Source organism: Battus philenor, unplaced genomic scaffold (genome assembly GCF_028537555.1).
Source record: "Battus philenor isolate CCGP_79_NKW_IND1 unplaced genomic scaffold, ilBatPhil1.0.hap1 SCAF_30, whole genome shotgun sequence".
NCBI lineage: Eukaryota > Metazoa > Arthropoda > Insecta > Lepidoptera > Papilionidae > Battus > Battus philenor.
The window spans coordinates 4,828,004-4,846,217 of NW_027181694.1; the positions used below are offsets into that span (position 1 = coordinate 4,828,004).

At 36.7% G+C, this 18,214-nt stretch overlaps 1 protein-coding gene across 1 annotated transcript; it reads left to right on the forward strand.

Moving 5' to 3' along the window:
* Positions 1-2,056: 2,056 nt before the first annotated feature.
* On the forward strand, positions 2,057-17,750 carry LOC137927272 (uncharacterized). The gene is made up of 10 exons (XM_068771052.1): positions 2,057-2,474; positions 6,009-6,053; positions 7,085-7,373; positions 10,028-10,226; positions 10,423-10,608; positions 12,085-12,289; positions 14,414-14,570; positions 15,628-15,792; positions 16,952-17,086; positions 17,743-17,750. Exons 1-10 carry the CDS (start codon positions 2,208-2,210, stop codon positions 17,748-17,750), a joined length of 1,656 nt encoding a protein of 551 aa, XP_068627153.1. The 5' UTR covers positions 2,057-2,207.
* Positions 17,751-18,214: the final 464 nt, after the last annotated feature.

The following is an 18,214-nucleotide window of genomic DNA, read 5'->3' on the forward strand; positions in this document are numbered from 1 at the left end:
CGGATTCGATTCCCGGGATACTATCTTGTACGACTCACACTTTGTACTTTAATCATATAGGATCGGTATTGCTCGAACAAGTTCCTAAATGATAGGCAATAGCTTCATATGTGTACCATAATACCACATCGATTCGAATGATTGTGGTAATTTCTCCTATATATTATAGGAGGCTGACGCCGTGTGCTATAGTTTGAAACAAAGAACATTCACCCTTGTGAAGGTTTTATGACCAAACAATTCTGTACCATAAATCATTTCAAAGAATGTAATCACTATATGACTAAATACTTGCAGTGTACTAGTATAGAAAAATTCTTTTGTATGCACAATACCAAATAAAATTAAACAAGGGGATAGTTTTTTAACAATAGACTGACTGTGATATGTATTGCACATCGACCTTTGGAAAGGGACAATCGGCTAATTTCGGCTTTGTAGAGCGTTATCTCTGTCGCACTAAACACAAACAGTCCGGTATCTATTAGGAGCAGTTAAAACAAGTAAAACAAGAATCATTTGCTTCTTTTGATAATTATTTTTATTCTTTCTATAAAATACACCAATTTTTCTATAAGCGCTGGCTTTAGGTTGGGGTAAAATGAAGAAAAAATACATGTTCACATTATGTTTACGTATTTAATTATTTAGGAAAATTACAACTGTACATAATAAACATTATTATAGCTATTGTTAAAATGAGACATTGTTATAAAACCTGACCTCCTTGAGAGCATAGATAGTAAAATAGAATTATTATTATTATTATTATTATTATTATTATTTATCGCAACCTAAAGCCACCACTTACAGAAAAATTAGTGTATTTTATATAAAAAATAAAAATAATTATCGAAGAAAGCAAATGATAATTGTTGTAACAGCTGCTAATAGATACTGGACTTTTATACATACATTCGTTTCTATATATCTATATCTATATATATATATATATATATATCCTATATATATGTATATATACATACATACATATATATATAGATATATATAAATAAAAATAGGAACGAATGTATAGTTCCTTTGTTAGCAAAAATCTTTAAATCTTTCAACTAACTTAAACTTTCCTCCAATCGGCCTGTATGTAAAGTGATAAATTTTAAATATGTTACTTCTATAACTTATAATAGTACAAAATCTACTGCGATAGATAATAAACAATAATTTATCCGATTGTTCAAATGATTTTTCTTGTTATATTATCACTAGCTGATCTCGTAAACGTTGTTTTGCAAAATAAAGGGTTGATCGTAGAGGAGTGAAAATTTAGGGTTGTATGTATTTTTTAATGACACATTATAAAAAAATAAAAACAAAAAATTTCGTCAAAAATAAAAAAAAAAATTTTTAAGGGTGAACAACCCTTATCACTTTGGGGTATGGAAAATAGATAGTAGCCGATTCTCAGACCTACTGAATACGCATATAAAATTTGGTAAAAAATCTTTCAAGCTGTTTCGGAGGAGTACGGTAACTAACAATGTGACATGGAAATTTTATATATTAGATTATGTCATAAATTATTTCTGAAACTATTTATTTTTGAACATGGTGTATCATATTGACAGCTAGTAGTAAGCCATACATTCGCCCAATTTAACCCTTAAATGCATGACTTTTATTTATACTTTTAAAAAAATATCTACATAATATTTTTATACTTACCTTTTAAACAAACTTATGTTGCAGATATGCAACACTATGCATTTACTTTTAAGTGTAGTACTCATTTTACGTTTAAGCGGTATGTTGCAGTTTTACATCATTATGCATTTATGGGTTAAAGTTTGTACAGTAGTAACCAATCACCCTGTATAACTGTGCAATGTCAAACGCAGCTGCCGATGTTGCAAAGTGAAAGCTCCCGCGCATGCGTGTTTTGCGACGGGCAATCTGCAGCCTTTTGCTCCCGCTGTGGCATCACGCCTTACTGCAGTACCTCGTGTCAGAAACTGGACTGGTCAAGTCGTCATCGGAGCGTCTGCAACAAACTCATAAGGTGCTGTAAAACATTTATTTATGCTTTGAAAAAATCTAATTAAATCATATTTGTTTAACAATGTTATGATATAACTCGGTTTTGTATACACCTATCCCCCTGTGGCGTGCATATCGCGCGCCACTCAAACACCAACCTCTTACCCACGTGACCGTCAATCGCATGGCGGCGGCGGCAGTGAAACAGATGCATGACAGATGGCGCCACAGTAGACGCAACGAAAATCTGCATCGCGCTGTTGAGAGTCTCCGCGCTCATTATAAGGGCTAGCGGAGGTGCGGTCAACACAGAGGAAGAAGCAACTGAAGATCAAGAAGCGACCGACGAACAAGAAGCACTCGACGAACAAGATACAACCGACGAACAAGATACAACCGACGAACTACCGAAGCACAAGAAGCTACCGAAGAACAAGAAGCTACCGTACCACGACCACTCCTACACCCCGATTTACATGGTACTTGTTTTACACAACACATAAGTTTTATTTTGTTTTAATAACCGGTTTTATTACCATCTTTCATAATGTAAATATTTCTGCTTCAAACATCGAATCAGCACAAATAACTTCGGGTGATGAAAGTGAATTCGAACCTTCGATTCCGAAAAAAAGAATGGGGCTAATTTCTGACAGTGATAAAGGATAATAAAACACCTTTGGATTTATTTTTTTGTTCTTCTGTTTAATGTTTTGTAATTAAATAAAAAAAAAACAGTGTTTCCGTAATATGTATGAAATTTTTTAACTTGTCAATGCATTTTATTTTTATTTCTGTGTACACCTAAAAATATTGAAAAAAATCACAACTGTTAAATAGCAAAATTATGCATTTTCTGCAAGTTTTTCGATTTACACGGTTTTGACTTGAAAATTTTAAATTTTCGATTTACACGTTTCTCTCAGGAACGTATCTACCGTGTAAATCGGGGGATAGGTGTATTTTAATGGCTTCCGTCTTTGGGCGACCCCTCGTATATCTCCTGACAAAAAAATGGTAAAAGAGTACTTCCTTTGTCTTTAAAATGGGATACTGTGTAGCATTTGTTATTTATTCATATATATGTAATAACTTTTCCACGTAACATATATATAGATATGTATGTGTATATTTGTCTGTGTGTATAGTAATGTATGTACGGTCTAAACTGCCCTCTCCTTTTAAACGGTTTTATTTAGTTCTACCCGTACGGAATTTATTTGGATCAAAATTAGAAATTGAAATTTAAGCACCTTCCCGTTGTCAGATTGATCTGATATTTGGTACACACATTTAATTTAGATGACAATACAATATAATAAAATCAATAACATTATAAATCTAAGATGGCCGCCGATACAAAATGGCGGATTACGTATCTTTCCTTAACCCCCTCAATATGGGTATCAAATGAAAGGGCTACACTAGTAAAACACGATGATTATGTCAAAATTTAAAATTCAAGATGGACGCCGTTCCAATATGGCGGACTAGGTACATATTTTCCTACAACCACCACAATATGGGTATCAAAAAACCGTTCTTAAAAGTTTTTTAAATGTATTTATTTCTCTCATTTCCATTTTAAGGTTGTCTGGTAGAGATCGCCACGAGCGATAAGACCGCCTTTTGTAACTCTGTATGAATTGTTTCTTTTTTATTTTAGTTATTATCTATGGTGTACAAAAAGTGATATATAAATGGATAAAATAAATCACCTTTGTCAGTTACACAAGGACTCCTTTTATGTAATAACTCTTTTTATGGAGTTTATTATTTGCATTGCCATCTTTTCTTTTGTTCTTAATTTCATTTAGTCATTTATCTTTTATTCTTGACAAATTGTTTCATTCCTTTCATTCATCACCTCGTTTTCGTCGCTTTCCTAACAGAATACTGCAGGTTTATTATACATTTTGTTCTGTTTTACTATATATTTACATTACTATTTTTTTATCTATTTTTAAGTCTATTGACTAGTCTTTTACATATTTTGTTTTTCTGCCTATTTATTAATTTTTATGGTCTGTGCTATGACCCTTCTATAATACACCAGGAAGGTACTGCGAATCTCGTCGTTGTCCAAGTGATGCGATGTTGCTTTATTTGACTCCTTGCTGCAACCCAAACGGATAATTCGATATTAGCGCGCCAAATGCGGTACAACCGAGTCAGGTGCGGTCACGATCTAGTTCACCACCGATTCGGCAGCCGCGGTATCGAGATGAACTTCCTCCTCACCTCCAGGCAGGAAAAATTCACACCATCCGTTTTGCGGTGGTGTATATTCATTTTGAGATTATTTCAGAATTATTGTTATAGGTTTGTTAACCTTTCAAAAATTCATGGCGATATATATTTTTATGTTTTTGTACACCGTAGATAATAAAAAGAAACAATTCGTATAGAGGTGCAGGAGGCGGTCTTATCGCTCGTAGCGATCTCTCTCTCTCTCTCTATCTCTATCTATCTATCTCTATCTATCTATCTATCTATCTATCTATCTGTCTGTCTATCTATATATATATATTTTATATATATATATATATATATATATATATATTAAATTTTTGGCAGAGATCGCTTCGAGCGATAAGATGCCTCCTGTATGTCTATATGAATTGTTCCTTTTTTATTAACAAATATATATATATATATATATTAGGTTGTCAAATATCTCCCTTCCGCCTTTTTGTCTTTTGAATTTCGCGGCTATGTACAAAGCGCTACAGAGCTCGTATCTGGCAATACTATACATAATTTGAAAGGTCTTGACATAACCTACAAAACGACGCTATGCATGATTAGTTTGGATATTGCGTTCAACAGTTATAGACGTGTAAACATGGAGTTCACTAACGCCGAAATTCGCGCTATTTTAAAGTTTTCCTTCGTTAAAGGCAAATCCGCTAGAGAAACGTTCCGTGAGATTAATGGTGTTTTGGGGGATGGTACTCTATCACTTCGAACCGCGGAGGAATGGTTTCGACGATTCGGAGCCGGCGAAAACGACACCATGGATAAGCCAGCCGGCGGAAGACCTGTGACGACAAATACCGATCAAATCATGGACTACATCGAGTTAGACCGGCATGTGGCATCTCGTGACATCGCCCAGGAGATGGGAGTTAGTCACCAAACCATTTTAAACCATCTGCAGAAGGCTGGATACAAAAAAAAGCTTGATGTTTGGGTGCCGCATGATTTGACGCAAAAAAACCTTCTGGACCGAATCAACGCCTGCGATATGCTGCTGAAACGGAACGAACTCGACCCATTCTTGAAGCGGATGGTGACTGGCGACGAAAAATGGATCACATATCCATTTCATCGACAATATCAAGCGAAAACGGTCGTGGTCGAAGGCCGGTGAATCGTCCCAAACAGTGGCCAAGCCGGAATTGACGGCCAGGAAGGTTTTGCTGTGTGTTTGGTGGGATTGGAAGGGAATCATCCACTATGAGCTGCTCCCATATGGCCAGACGCTTAATTCTACCATCTACTGCGAACAACTGGACCGCTTGAAGCAGGCGATCGACCAGAAGCGTCCAGAATTGGCCAACAGGAAGGGTGTAGTGTGTACCAGGACAACGCCAGACCACACACTTCGTTGATGACTCGTCAGAAGCTACGGGAGCTCGGATGGGAGGTTTTATCACATCCACCATAAAGCCCGGACATAGCGCCAAGTGATTACCACCTGTTCCTGTCCATGGCGAACGCCCTTGGTGGTGTAAAGTTGAACTCAAAAGAGGTTTGTGAAAAGTGGCTGTCCGAGTTCTTCGCAAATAAGGAGGGGGGCTTCTACGGGAGGTATTATGAAGTTGCCGTCTAGATGGAAACAGATTATCGAACAAAACGGCGCATATTTGAACTAAATCTGATCACTGTAACAGTTTTTATAAAGCATTGAATAAAGAGCAAAAAAGCGGAAGGGAGATATTTGACAACCTTATATATATATACATATATATACATATATGAATTATAAGTGAAGTTATTTCCTGTTTCAGTCCTTCGAAACCCAGCGCCACAACTGTTGCATCCGTCGAAACTTTGTGAGTAAACATCCTGTATATCTTTAAATCATTCGTAAGTTCCTTGTCAGGTCTGACTAAATCTCTGTACAGTCCTTCTAACAATCCCCTGACATCTTATCGGACACAAAGATTTAACTCTTACTAGCCTAGAGTTTCAATTTTGATACCAATCTTTTAAACCGAATGTTCACATTACTGTTAGTTTTTTTATATAGGTTGGCTGTACGTATTTTACTGATGTATAATATTCTTTCCAATGCAATTAAAAAAAATCTATTTTTCGCTTCATCTAGACCCTCAAGCAAACACAGTAATATAAAAAAACCACTTTCGTAAATCAGGCTACTAAGGGTTAGGAGCGATTCCGTATGGCTCCAACTTATCCATCCATGTGGTCAAGCCATGGAATGCTGAGAAGTTACCTCAATTTCAATTTAAATAAAAAATATAAATATTTTAAGTTATTTCATAAGTAATCTAATTTTGGACAATTTATGCCAAAACAAAAGTAAAGATATCTTCACTCCTTGTTTTCAGAATTCCCCCAATCGCACCGTTGAGGCATCCACACAATTACGCAGCCAAAGATTTGGGTCAGAGAGAGAATTCGGTGGAAAAAACTCCTCAACAGGTATTTGAGCTACATTTTTAATTTTTTTATATTACATCAGGGGACCACACCTTTTGGGGGAAATTTGCCTTAAAAATGTACCTTAATCTATACAGTTTTGTTTCGTTCAACCGTATCACTCGCCACCCCACGAACGAAAGATAGGAATGATGACGAAGGTTGTCGTCGCCCATCATAACGGCGATGCTCTCTATGTCTATCTTTACCTTTGTTTCAGTCTCTAGGGCACTGCGCATCCGTGCATGTGCGACCCTCTTATATTGAGCGGTACTGCTCTTAGAGATCTATCTATAGATGATACAACTATGTATATATATATATACATAGTTGTATCATCTCTAAAAGAGATGCTACAACTATGTATATTTCATATGTAATCTAATAGAGAACTTTAAAATAAATGATCGGTATATTTCAGAGTTCCAGCCCATCAGGTCCTGTCGTTATAGGTCCACTACACAATCGACTCCGGCAAGGCTTCAACCAGAACAACAAACCGCAAAACAATCAAAACCCTAGACTACAAAACAATACACAACAAGAGAAAGTAAACTCTTATTACCAACCAAGAGGTAAACCAAAAGACGGCGGACAACAGAAGAACAAGAGACAAGAAAATAAATCTCCTAAGCACAGACCACAAGAGAAAGTTCCAGTGAGAAAGAGTAGAGAAGAAAAAGTGGAAGGGGAATGGTGTTTGGGTGAAAGTAAGTTATGACCTTTAATAGAGATTATTACTTATGTCATCGCTTAACCTTTTAAGTGCCATGAGGACTACCGGCTACCTCACGATACCCAACAATAGGTGCCGTGAGGGCCGCCGGCTACCTCACAATTTTTCATCTATACATCTAAGGAATATTATTTTTTTCCGACCATCCGGTAATTATTATCATTAGGCACCTAGCAACTGGATCACGGGATGGTATACGATTTGCAGCATGTTTTAGAAGCCGTTACCATGGGTGCCAATGAGACCGCGGGCGGCCTCACTTTTTATATAAAATTTACATTAGATTATGTATATAGAAAACTTTCTTTGTATTGAATTCACAATTTATTTATATTTCAAAGCTGGCTTTGAAAACCTATCGTTGTTTCTGTGTTACAAAAACGTGTCCCGCCGGCGACCTCATGGCACACCGAGTACTCTGTTGCCTTTAAGTGCCATGAATGTCGTCGGCGGTCTCAATACATAATGTGTTATATTCATTCTTAGAATGTAAAGACCCCAAATTTTCACATAAGGAAAGCCTACACTTGATATTTCCATTTGGCACCTGGGGAAGTCATAGCCAAAACTTGCTTGGCAGTTAGAAGGTTAAATAAATAATTTAACTTAGAAAGTACACATGTAGCATAGACAATAACCAATTTTCTGAAACTTATGACAATATTATATGGCAGAGGTATTGTAGATATTGAAAATATATTTGTTTTGCAAAAGAGAACCATCCGAGCTATTTACAGCATATAGGGTCGCGAATCTCTTTGAGAAAGCGGTTTAAGGAGGTCAATATTACAGTGGCCTTATAATATATTTATAATACCTTGTACGTTTACAAGAATTGTAATAAATTAAAAACAAATAGGCGACTTCCATAGTGCATTTACATGGCATCCACTGCAAAAATTCTTTAATTCGTTTGAAAACAGAATAAGATTATTTAATAAATGCCGCATAAAATTATTGGACTACCATATATAAAATTTAAATCGCATATTAAAAGTAAATTAATATTTAAATGACAAGAACTTTGATAATGATGTCGCTTGATTATTTTGATCTCATTTAGGTTATATCTCATAAAGTGTATATGTTTAAATTTGTGTTCAACTTTATTAAAAGATGTGGAGTTTCTTCCTGCTTCTTACCCACAACTATAACACTGACCGATATGCGATGCATAGTAGAACTAAAAATAAAATAAAATAACAAAAATAAACAATAAGTTTATGATCAATAGGAGTTCAATATCATCTCATTTTATTATAAAAAGAATTATTTTTTTGTTTCTATTCAAAACTATCACAGAATTAAAACCGATAAAAGATGTTGGGATTTAATAAAACAAAAAATATATACAAGATGATTGGTTGTAGGTGTGAAAGTATTGAGGGATAAATGTATAGCTTATTTGTTAGTAAAATTCTTTGAATCTTCTTCATCTATTTCCATCACCCTGTATCTTTTTACCTCTCGCTTCCGTTTACTCTGAAATATGTTGCATGAGTTTATTTTACAGCAATTCAACAGGCCAATAACATCTGACAGTACAAACAGATGTAACCTGCTGGGACAGATAGTAAACAATAGTTAATTTTATTATTATATTAAAATTACATGATTTATTATTTCTGAAATCATATATTTTTGGATAAGGTGTACATTTGTAATTAAATATTTACATTACATATTTTGTAAAATTTCTTTTAATTATTTAATTTTTTTTATGTCTATGTGTTTGTTGTCATTAACATCAATAGGTCATACCATAATTTCTTTAGTAGCAATATAAAGCTCAACGAATCCGCTGGCTTGGTCACTTGGAGCGAATGGGATCGGATCGGAGCGTGAAGGTAGCGTACCTGGAAAAACCGAGGGGTCGAAGACCAGTGGGTAGACCCAGGTATCGCTGGATCGATCGCGTTGAGGCAGACTTGCGCGAATTGAATGTCAGCCAATGGCAAACGATGGCGCAAGATAGAGGAAAGTGGAAGTCTCTCGCTTCGGAGGACAAGACCCACTTTGGGTCACTGAGCTAGCGGAGTAGTAGTAGTAGTATAATTTCGACGCTTTGCAGGCGTGATGGCTGATCTGTGCAATCCTATATAAAAAAGTGTGAATTATATAAAATTGTCATATGTTTGTGTGCCGCTTGGCAAAGGCCTCCCGCATGTTCCTCCTTCGCTCACTCTTGTCTTCTAAGTCCTCCCAGCAGTCTCCACAATTTCGTTCTCCCAAAGCTTGAACTGTCTTTTTTTACCTCTTGGGTAACATATTGTAATGATTTTGCACCATTTTTTGACCTGCAAATCCTGTATTGCGTCCATTTTCACCCTTATTTGTTTTATGTCACATCCGTCAACTTTTGTCTTGATGATGATTTTAAATACTAACTATATCAATTCTTCTCTTTCTAAGAATACTTCTATATATTTTTCTTTGCTTTACCTTCTAACTTCTAGCACTGGGTTTTTGTAAGTGTCCATGTTTGGCATTTGTATGTGAGAAGGAGGGGAGGCATGCGATACAGTTTCATTTTTAGTTTCGTACATTGACAGCAAATGATCTAAATGGTCTCCACTTTAAAGTTTTACATCTATAAACAATAACTCAAAAACAAAAACTTGTTCACAGATCTCCAATCGGTTCAAGCAATGAAGATGCCACCTACCAAGACTTTACCAAATCAGATAGCCAAACAAACACCCGTCGTGAGAACCGTAAATCAGAATGTTCCAATAAAGGAACCAGAGCCAAGAATAGAAGAGAAGATAGTATTAAAAGTGGCTACAGTAGGTGATGTTACACCTTCCAAGAAGATTGTACCAAAGAAGTGAGTCAGTTTGTTTAGTGTTATAACAGCTAGAAAGATAAGATAAGAGTGGGTGAGAATATGGTTCTGGAGTGAAGACCACGGATGGGCAAGCTATCCTATGTCCTGTGGACAGCAGTAGACGTCTTACAGCTTAAATGATGATGACCTTGAAATCAATGAATCACCTATCAACTTGGAATAAATATGTCTTTAGGTATATGGTGGAGATGCTGTCATGTGGTGATGCAGTGATGCTGTCCGTGGACAGCAAGGCGTCGGTTTGCAAGACTAAGGGTGACGGCTTCGTATGCCTCTCCCTTCACGAGAACTACGAGAGCGAGTATGCTGCGTTGTGCGAAGAGTACAGCATGGTGTGCGACAAGGACGCCGCTAAATACACGTGAGACTAATATATCTTTTAAAAATAGTATAAAGATATTATTTATTTATTGTTTCACAGTACATATTTAAATATTAGTTTGGCTCTCTCTTTCTCTCTCTCTCTGTCCTTGTGTGTAATCACTCTTTGGAGCATCGGCTTAACCAATTTAAGAGCTCAGTGGCCTTCAAATTCGACCGAGCCGAGGCTTCCCAGAGAGCCTCCAAGCTTCTACCTTAAAAGAGATTTTAGAGTAGGCGTCCTGCTCTAATACAGCCAGTTCCAAAAACAAACGCAGTTTCTTAAAATTAATGCGTAGATTAATTGAAAGACACGAACGCATAGAGTAAACATAATAATTGTACCAACATACGAAGCAACAACACAAAAGCAGTTCCAACTTGAGCTCAGAGAGTCACAAAATCAGCTCACGAGGTATTGCACCACATAAAAGAGCTTTTTTAGAAAATAATGCTTGTCATCTTGATACAATTTTCCTTAAGTATACGGATTATAAGAATTTTTTTTGCTCATCTGAAGGCAGTGGGAGGGGCCCATCGCTCGTGTAACCAATTGCTTCTTCTTCTTGGAGTGCCTCTCCAACTAGTGGAGGTTGGCTATCAGCTTCCTGCTCTCTTCCTTATTTTTGGTTCTGCGTAATAGCTCAGCAGCGCTGGCGATTCTGGTCCACTCTCTAATGTTACGAAGCCACGACTTCTTTCTCCTACCAACCTTCCTTTTACCAGCTGGTAACCAATTGCCGTGAGGGCCAAAAGGTTCTCAGGCAATTACAAGCCGATAGACGCGACATGAGTAGGCTCCCAGTTAAAGTGGCGGGAAATCTTTGGATGCGGGTAGGGCAACACCAGTCGCTATAGCGATCTTTGGAGGAGGCCCATACCATGTAGGGCGTCGCCCGTAATACACACATACAATGCGATTAAAATAAGAATAGGACGGGCTCTCGGCTAACTTCACTCATATAAGTACGGTCAGCATTAAATATATAAAATTAAAAAAATAATAATAATTGTTTTTGTTGATTGTTTAATTTGTTCTACAATGAGCAAAAGAGGTAGTGTTTTACATCGGCGAGCTCGAGAGATTATCAGCAATGTTGATAAGTGCGTCGAGGAAGAGAAAAAACGTGCCATTATGTTGTTGGACCAGTTAAAACAAGCAAGAATTGTACCAGGGCCAGATGGCAATATTCATATATCGCGTGATGTATTTGGAAGTTTCATTAAGCATTTGGAAACTGCTTCGAAGGTAACCGAGCGAGTGACTTTAGCCACTGGTATTATTTTTTAACATTGCTTTTTTTGCACACTATACCAAGTTCCCGTTGTGACGTCACAACATGGCGCTAGGCCGGTCCTATTCTTATTTTAATCGCATTGTATATATTGAAACCAAGGAGTAATAATATCTTCATACAAGAACAGCCCATAACAGTCGATTTTAGTCATCAGGTTTATGAGGATTTTTGGTTTACAGTCCAACACCTGGCGAGACATTCTCCTATCTGAACCCTGAAGACGGCGCCTGGTACAGGGCAAGATGTCTAAACGCTTCTCTTGCGGCGTTGATAGACAGCAGCAAAGTGGTCTCCATCAATCCTCAGGACAAACTGAAACAGTTACCGGAGAAGTATGCTGAATTTCCAGAGTTCTCCTGCTTGCTGAACGCTAAAGGAGTTCAGGTAACTTTGAATATTAATCATAGTAATTTTAGCCATATGACGTCCATTGTTGGACATTGTCCTAGCCGTATATTTAATAGCATCTATGATCTCTACAAAACCTTTAAGAAGTAAAACACTAAATGTAAACTTTATATATTTTTCAACTTTTAACAATCGGCTATTTTCGGCTTCGTAGAGCACTATCTCTGTCCCATACTACATCTGTGACGTTTTGTCAAAAACAAAGGCTCTGTGTTTGGCACTAATCGGTGTAACATAACTCCTGAAGATGAAACACGTGTTGAGTGTTTTAACGGTGGCAGTTGTGTAATTCGCATTGTTTGCCGCATACGCATTCATCAGCGGAGTGGCGGACGACTACCGCTGCATGTGCGGAAGTGGCTAAATATTGGTCCTTTTCTTACTTAGAGATAATGCTCTACGAAGCCGAAGTTAACCGATTGCCTCTTTCCAAAGGTCAATGTGCAATATTTATCGCCGGGTACTACACGTCGCTTCATTTTCTCTTTGAAGAACATACTCTGAACACTAAACGGATTTGCTTTTCTAATTTGCACTTTTTCTATGACGTGGTTTCTTACTTGTCCGGAAAACTTGGTGTAAAATCATGTTCGTTCAACTCTTCTTTCAAATTGTTGTCACTATTTAATGCTATTATATTTCTCTTTTGATATTTTGTTGGTACCATTTTCACAGCTACCACAATTTGATTCATAATCACTCGGAATATTAAATACAGCATCCGGGTATAAATCATTGAAAGATTCTTCATCGTTTTTTAATTATTGAATATATTTAAAAACATAAGATTTTGCAAATCTTATAAGCGAGAGAAACAGCTTGTGTTATATGAAACTGCAATTGCACTGCATGGTCGACAATAGAGCAAACAATATGCAGAAAAACGCATCATGAATTTACTCATGGCTGGTCAGCAACGTTTTCAATAAAAACAAGGGTTAACAATGTCCTAAGAAGGAGGTCCAAGTGGCATCAGTTCTGTATTTATCTTGGCCTGCCCACTGTCACTTTAACTTGCCAATCTGCTGGACTATCTCGATTATTTTCTTTTGTCTATGGATCTCCCTCTTTCTGATCCAATATCATAGGGAAACCCTAGGCATTGTCCTCTTCATGGTTCGTTGAGTTAGTCACTCTTGTCTTAAATAGTCTGCCAATGAAACTCAGCATATATGCATTTTGAATTAATTTTTTAAAGAAAATAAATATCTGTTGCAATATAATAAACAGGGCTACCATAATAAAAATGACTCCGGTAAAAGATTTTACTTATCGGTTAAGCTAATTAAAATCCTTTTTAATGTTACAAAGCACGAGTTACAGAACCCTCTAATCAATAAACATTGAACCCTAGGATCAAGAAGTGCAGTAAACACGCGTGACCTTGAAGTTATTTACAGATTTTTGTGTACGGTTCTCGGAAATTCTAACCGAGTACTATCTCGAACTTACAAGAACGTTCGTAGTATAAATAGGTGCACTATACCATGTCGACAGTTCAGTGTTGTTTTTTGAGTTATAAGATTAGGATCTACGATCAGTGATAAGAGGGGCTATTTGGTAAGTTATTTTAAACAGTGATTTCTTGAGCGATTTAGAAGCGAAGTTTGGACTAAGCGAAAGTATACTTTATTTCATCACGAGTCAGAACCCACAGTACGTAACAATATTTATTCCCTGCTACTTTGAATTCCTCCTCAACTACATAACTATTAACAGCTATTATGTTAAGTGCAAATGTCGTTTAATAATTATATTGTAAAATATAAAAATATTCATACAGTCTTTGTTTTTAGTTTTTTTTTAAGTTTAGGCATCTGAAGCTCGCTGAGGCTCACCTTCACTTTTTTTATTTTGTTATTTACTCCGCCAATTGGTAGACTTTTTATTTTGGGTGAATAAGTTTTTTTCTTCAGTGGAATTTTTATTTACAATTTTTTATTATTATTATCTTTATGTCTAACTTTTAAATCTAATCTATTCCACTCAGACTGATTTCATTTAAACTCTGTTTAAATCATAGGCATTAATTTAAATATTATGCTTATAATCTGATACAGAGGAAAAAGAAATAAAAATTGCCTACAAATTCAATTCCAGATTGGTGATAATCTAAAATGCACTCTGGCGGAGAAAATAAAAGATGGGTACATGGTGCTGATCGAGAACACCGAGAAGCCAGGTGTCGTGCTGGAAGGCCAGGTCCTGAGGTGGCGGCCCGAAGTGGAATTTACACCTTCAAAGTTGATAGCTGGTGGTCAGTGAACTTCTGAATATATTCCTCATCCACTACTTCCAACAACATGATCTTAGTACTTTCTATCACTGGAAATAAAGACAAAATTGTTGTACAATTTTTTAGGCTTCTTAAAATTAATAATATACTGCACCTGTGTTTACGCCACGAACTCTACATTGACACTCTGCAACGATCCATTTATCGGTTCGTTGTCGCTTCGTATCGCTGACGAGGATTTCAGACCAAAAACTCCTAACGTTCCTATGTACCTGTTCCAAATACGTCTGTTAGGTAATTTATAGATTTTTCAACGGGTGGTGGGGATAGGTGAGGTGAAAATACAATAAATCCACCTGAAGGACAAGCTTCTATTGTAGTCTGTACTTCATTTTCACTCTTCAGCTGCATACGGTTATACAGTACCCGGCAATAAATATTTCATGCAGCGTTATCTCTGTCGCACGAAATACAACGACTGACAAAACGTCACATATGTAGTGTGGGACAGAGATGGTGCTTTACGAAGGCGAAATTAGCCGATTGTCTCTTTCTAAAGGTCGATGTGCAATATTTATCACCGGGTAATGTATGTGATTGCTATACGGCTTTATCAATCGGTTAACTTCGGCTTCGTATAGCGTTATCTCTCTCGCACGAAATACAACGACTGAAAAAACGTCACATATGTAGTGTGGGACAGAGATAGTGCTCGACGAAGCCGGAAATAGTCGATTGTCTCTTTTCAAAGATCGATGTGCAATATTTATCGCTGGGTACTGTACTTGTCTGTATTTGATGTCGCAGCGTCAGCCCCGACTGGCTCGTTCGTAGAATTTGGTCGTTGCACAATCGACACTAAAGGGTTTGTTTTTTGATATATTGTCAAAATCAGCACTGGCTTCTAAACTAGGCATTAGCCTGTATCTTAGACACCAGGTCTCAAGACACTGGTCAATGGTACATAATACCAGATTACGCTTTTATGTTTTTTTATTATTATTACCTGTGGTGGTTTCCCGTTTGGTTTTCTAATATAAAGGATATTGTTATAAATGTATTGTCATTTTTGTTCTAGGTCCACTGATCCCGGAGGTACCTCGACCAGAACTACAAGATGGTATTCGGGTGGTGCTGGTGGAGGTACAGGATCCTCCTCGAGCTCTTGTACGCCGCGTTGACTCTGCCTCACAGCGCCGTTATGATTCCGTGATGCATGATGTCGTACTCTACGGTCGGGGAGGTGAGACTATCACCCTGTACTTTATCTTCATATCAGCTTATAGACGTCTTCGCTCTTTGCATCGTCTACCGGCTCGTGGTCGCCTCTCGAGATCCGCCTTCAGATGAGCAGTTCCTCGTGCTAACTTAACGTCATATATTTCATCATCATTTTTCAAGTGGACATTTACACGTACGTTGAATTGTCAATTGCAAGAGTCATCACCGTAGCGATAATTAGGGGAGGCCAGACTTGCAGTGAAGTCTATCAGCTGCCACGGTGATGATAATGACCTTTGTTTAAATATATTTGTAACTTGTATCTTAACAATAAATTTGTATAAAGGTAATAAAATCGCTACAAAAGTTGATTGTGATGATTCCGTCAGCTTGCAAAACAGGTTTTCTGTCACTCGTGAAATAAAGCCTATATTTCAGGAGTGACAGATAAAAAAAATGATAATTCCACATATTATAAAAAAAGTTAGAAAAGACTTTGGACCTTAAAACTACGTCTCCTCTAGGCTGATCTAACTTAAATCGTGCTAATTTCTTAAGTTGTCAATGTCTAAAAATATTAATAAATAAAATCAAAACAAAACTTGATAGATTTCATATATTTCTGGTAAGTACAAATCATATTTTCGTCAGATCTATTAAGAAAATGATATTTACATTTTTTTAAATAACAGGTGTGCAATTTTAAATCAAAATATACTTAATAACGCTAATACGCTTACTTGGGACACGTTCTTCGACACCAACGATACAATCTCCTTCAACTTATCATGATGGGAAAGGTCGCTGGTAAAAGGAAGGTTGGTAGGAGAAAGAAGTCGTGGCTTCGTAACATTAGAGAGTGGACCGGAATCGCCAGCGCTGCTGAGCTATTACGCAGAACCAAAAATAAGGAAGAGAGCAGGAAGCTGATAGCCAACCTCCGCTAGTTGGAGAGGCACTTCAAGAAGAAGAAGAAGATACTTAATAAGATTTCACAATTATCATTCTTATAAACCTATTTTTTATTTGCACAAAGTCAAAGTAGTTGCCGTCTGTTCATGAAATCATGTTTTGTTTGGTCACTCTTCATTTTGAAATTCTTCTGGGCATCCTAATATTGAGGAAAAGTGTGTGACAGAGATAAATAGATTATTTAATTATGTATTGTAATGCAATTTCAGCGACACCTCTAGATGTGCCTCCGCAGAAAGGTCAGATGGTAATCGCAAAGTACACAGATGGACTGCACTACAGGGCACTTTGCAAGCGTACAAATGTCAAACAAAATAAATATCTCATAGAATATATTGAATCTGGTGAGTACTGTCACTTTTATATATAGCTTTTATTTGTTTATCATAAATAATAAATAAATTTTTGCACTGGTATCATAGTGCTATCTCTTTTTCCTATATAACTTAATCTTAATAACTGGGTTATTAACAAAAAACAAAATTAATACCATTAAGATCCTACTTACACTCAAATAACACAGAGTCCCTTTAAGATCCCTTAGCGGAATCGTTGCGTTTATATGAATATATATGATGTTTAATACTATGTCTGTCTCTATTTAACTTGGAATTCTTAAAATTAATGTTATATTTTTCTGCTGATAATTTGTTAATTAAAGGAAACAAGGTTCTTTGCATTGTAGCCTGCAGGGTCAACTTCAACTTGCCAATCCACAGGTCTATTTCGGTTACTTTCATTTATTCCGTTATTTATGTGTCTCCTTATTCCTAGTTCGATCTCATAGAGCAATGAAAAGTCACCTGAAGGAGAATTTTCTATTGTAGCCCGTTCTTTACTTCATCTCCTCACCTGCCACCAGTGAAAAATGTAATAAAATGAGCGACGCACAATAAAGTCCGAATAAGTTTATTGCCTTAATGTCTCCACTTGCAACATTTTGAAGTCGCACCGTCAGCCCCGATTGGCTCAATCGTTGAATTTGTTTCCTTTGTGTCAGATGTTTAAGTGGTCGTCATAATACGTTAATTGACAGTAAATGAGATAAACTTTCAGCCAAGGCTTTTACATGTACAATGCGATTAAAATAAGAATAGGACCGGCCTAGCGCCATGTTGTGACGTCACAACGGGAACTTGGTATAGTGTGCAAAAAAAGCAATGTTAAAAAATAATACCAGTGGCTAAAGTCACTCGCTCGGTTACCTTCGAAGCAGTTTCCAAATGCTTAATGAAACTTCCAAATACATCACGCGATATATGAATATTGCCATCTGGCCCTGGTACAATTCTTGCTTGATTTAACTGGTCCAACAACATAATGGCACGTTTTTTCTCTTCCTCGAAGTACTTATCAACATTGCTGATAATCTCTCGAGCTCGCCGATGTAAAACACTACCTCTTTTGCTCATTGTAGAACAAATTAAACAATCAACAAAAACAATTATTATTTTTTTTTTTATTTTATATAT

What these genes read in the sequence shown, in the direction of transcription:
- LOC137927272 (XM_068771052.1), top strand. Translation starts at nt 2,208, where the DNA reads ATGACAGATGGCGCCACAGTAGACGCAACGAAAATCTGCATCGCGCTG. An exon ending in AAGGACGCCGCTAAATACAC is followed by an intron (nt 10,609 to 12,084) that starts GTGAGACTAATA and finishes TTTGGTTTACAG; the next exon opens with TCCAACACCTGGCGAGACAT. An exon ending in TTCAAAGTTGATAGCTGGTG is followed by an intron (nt 14,571 to 15,627) that starts GTCAGTGAACTT and finishes TTTTTGTTCTAG; the next exon opens with GTCCACTGATCCCGGAGGTA.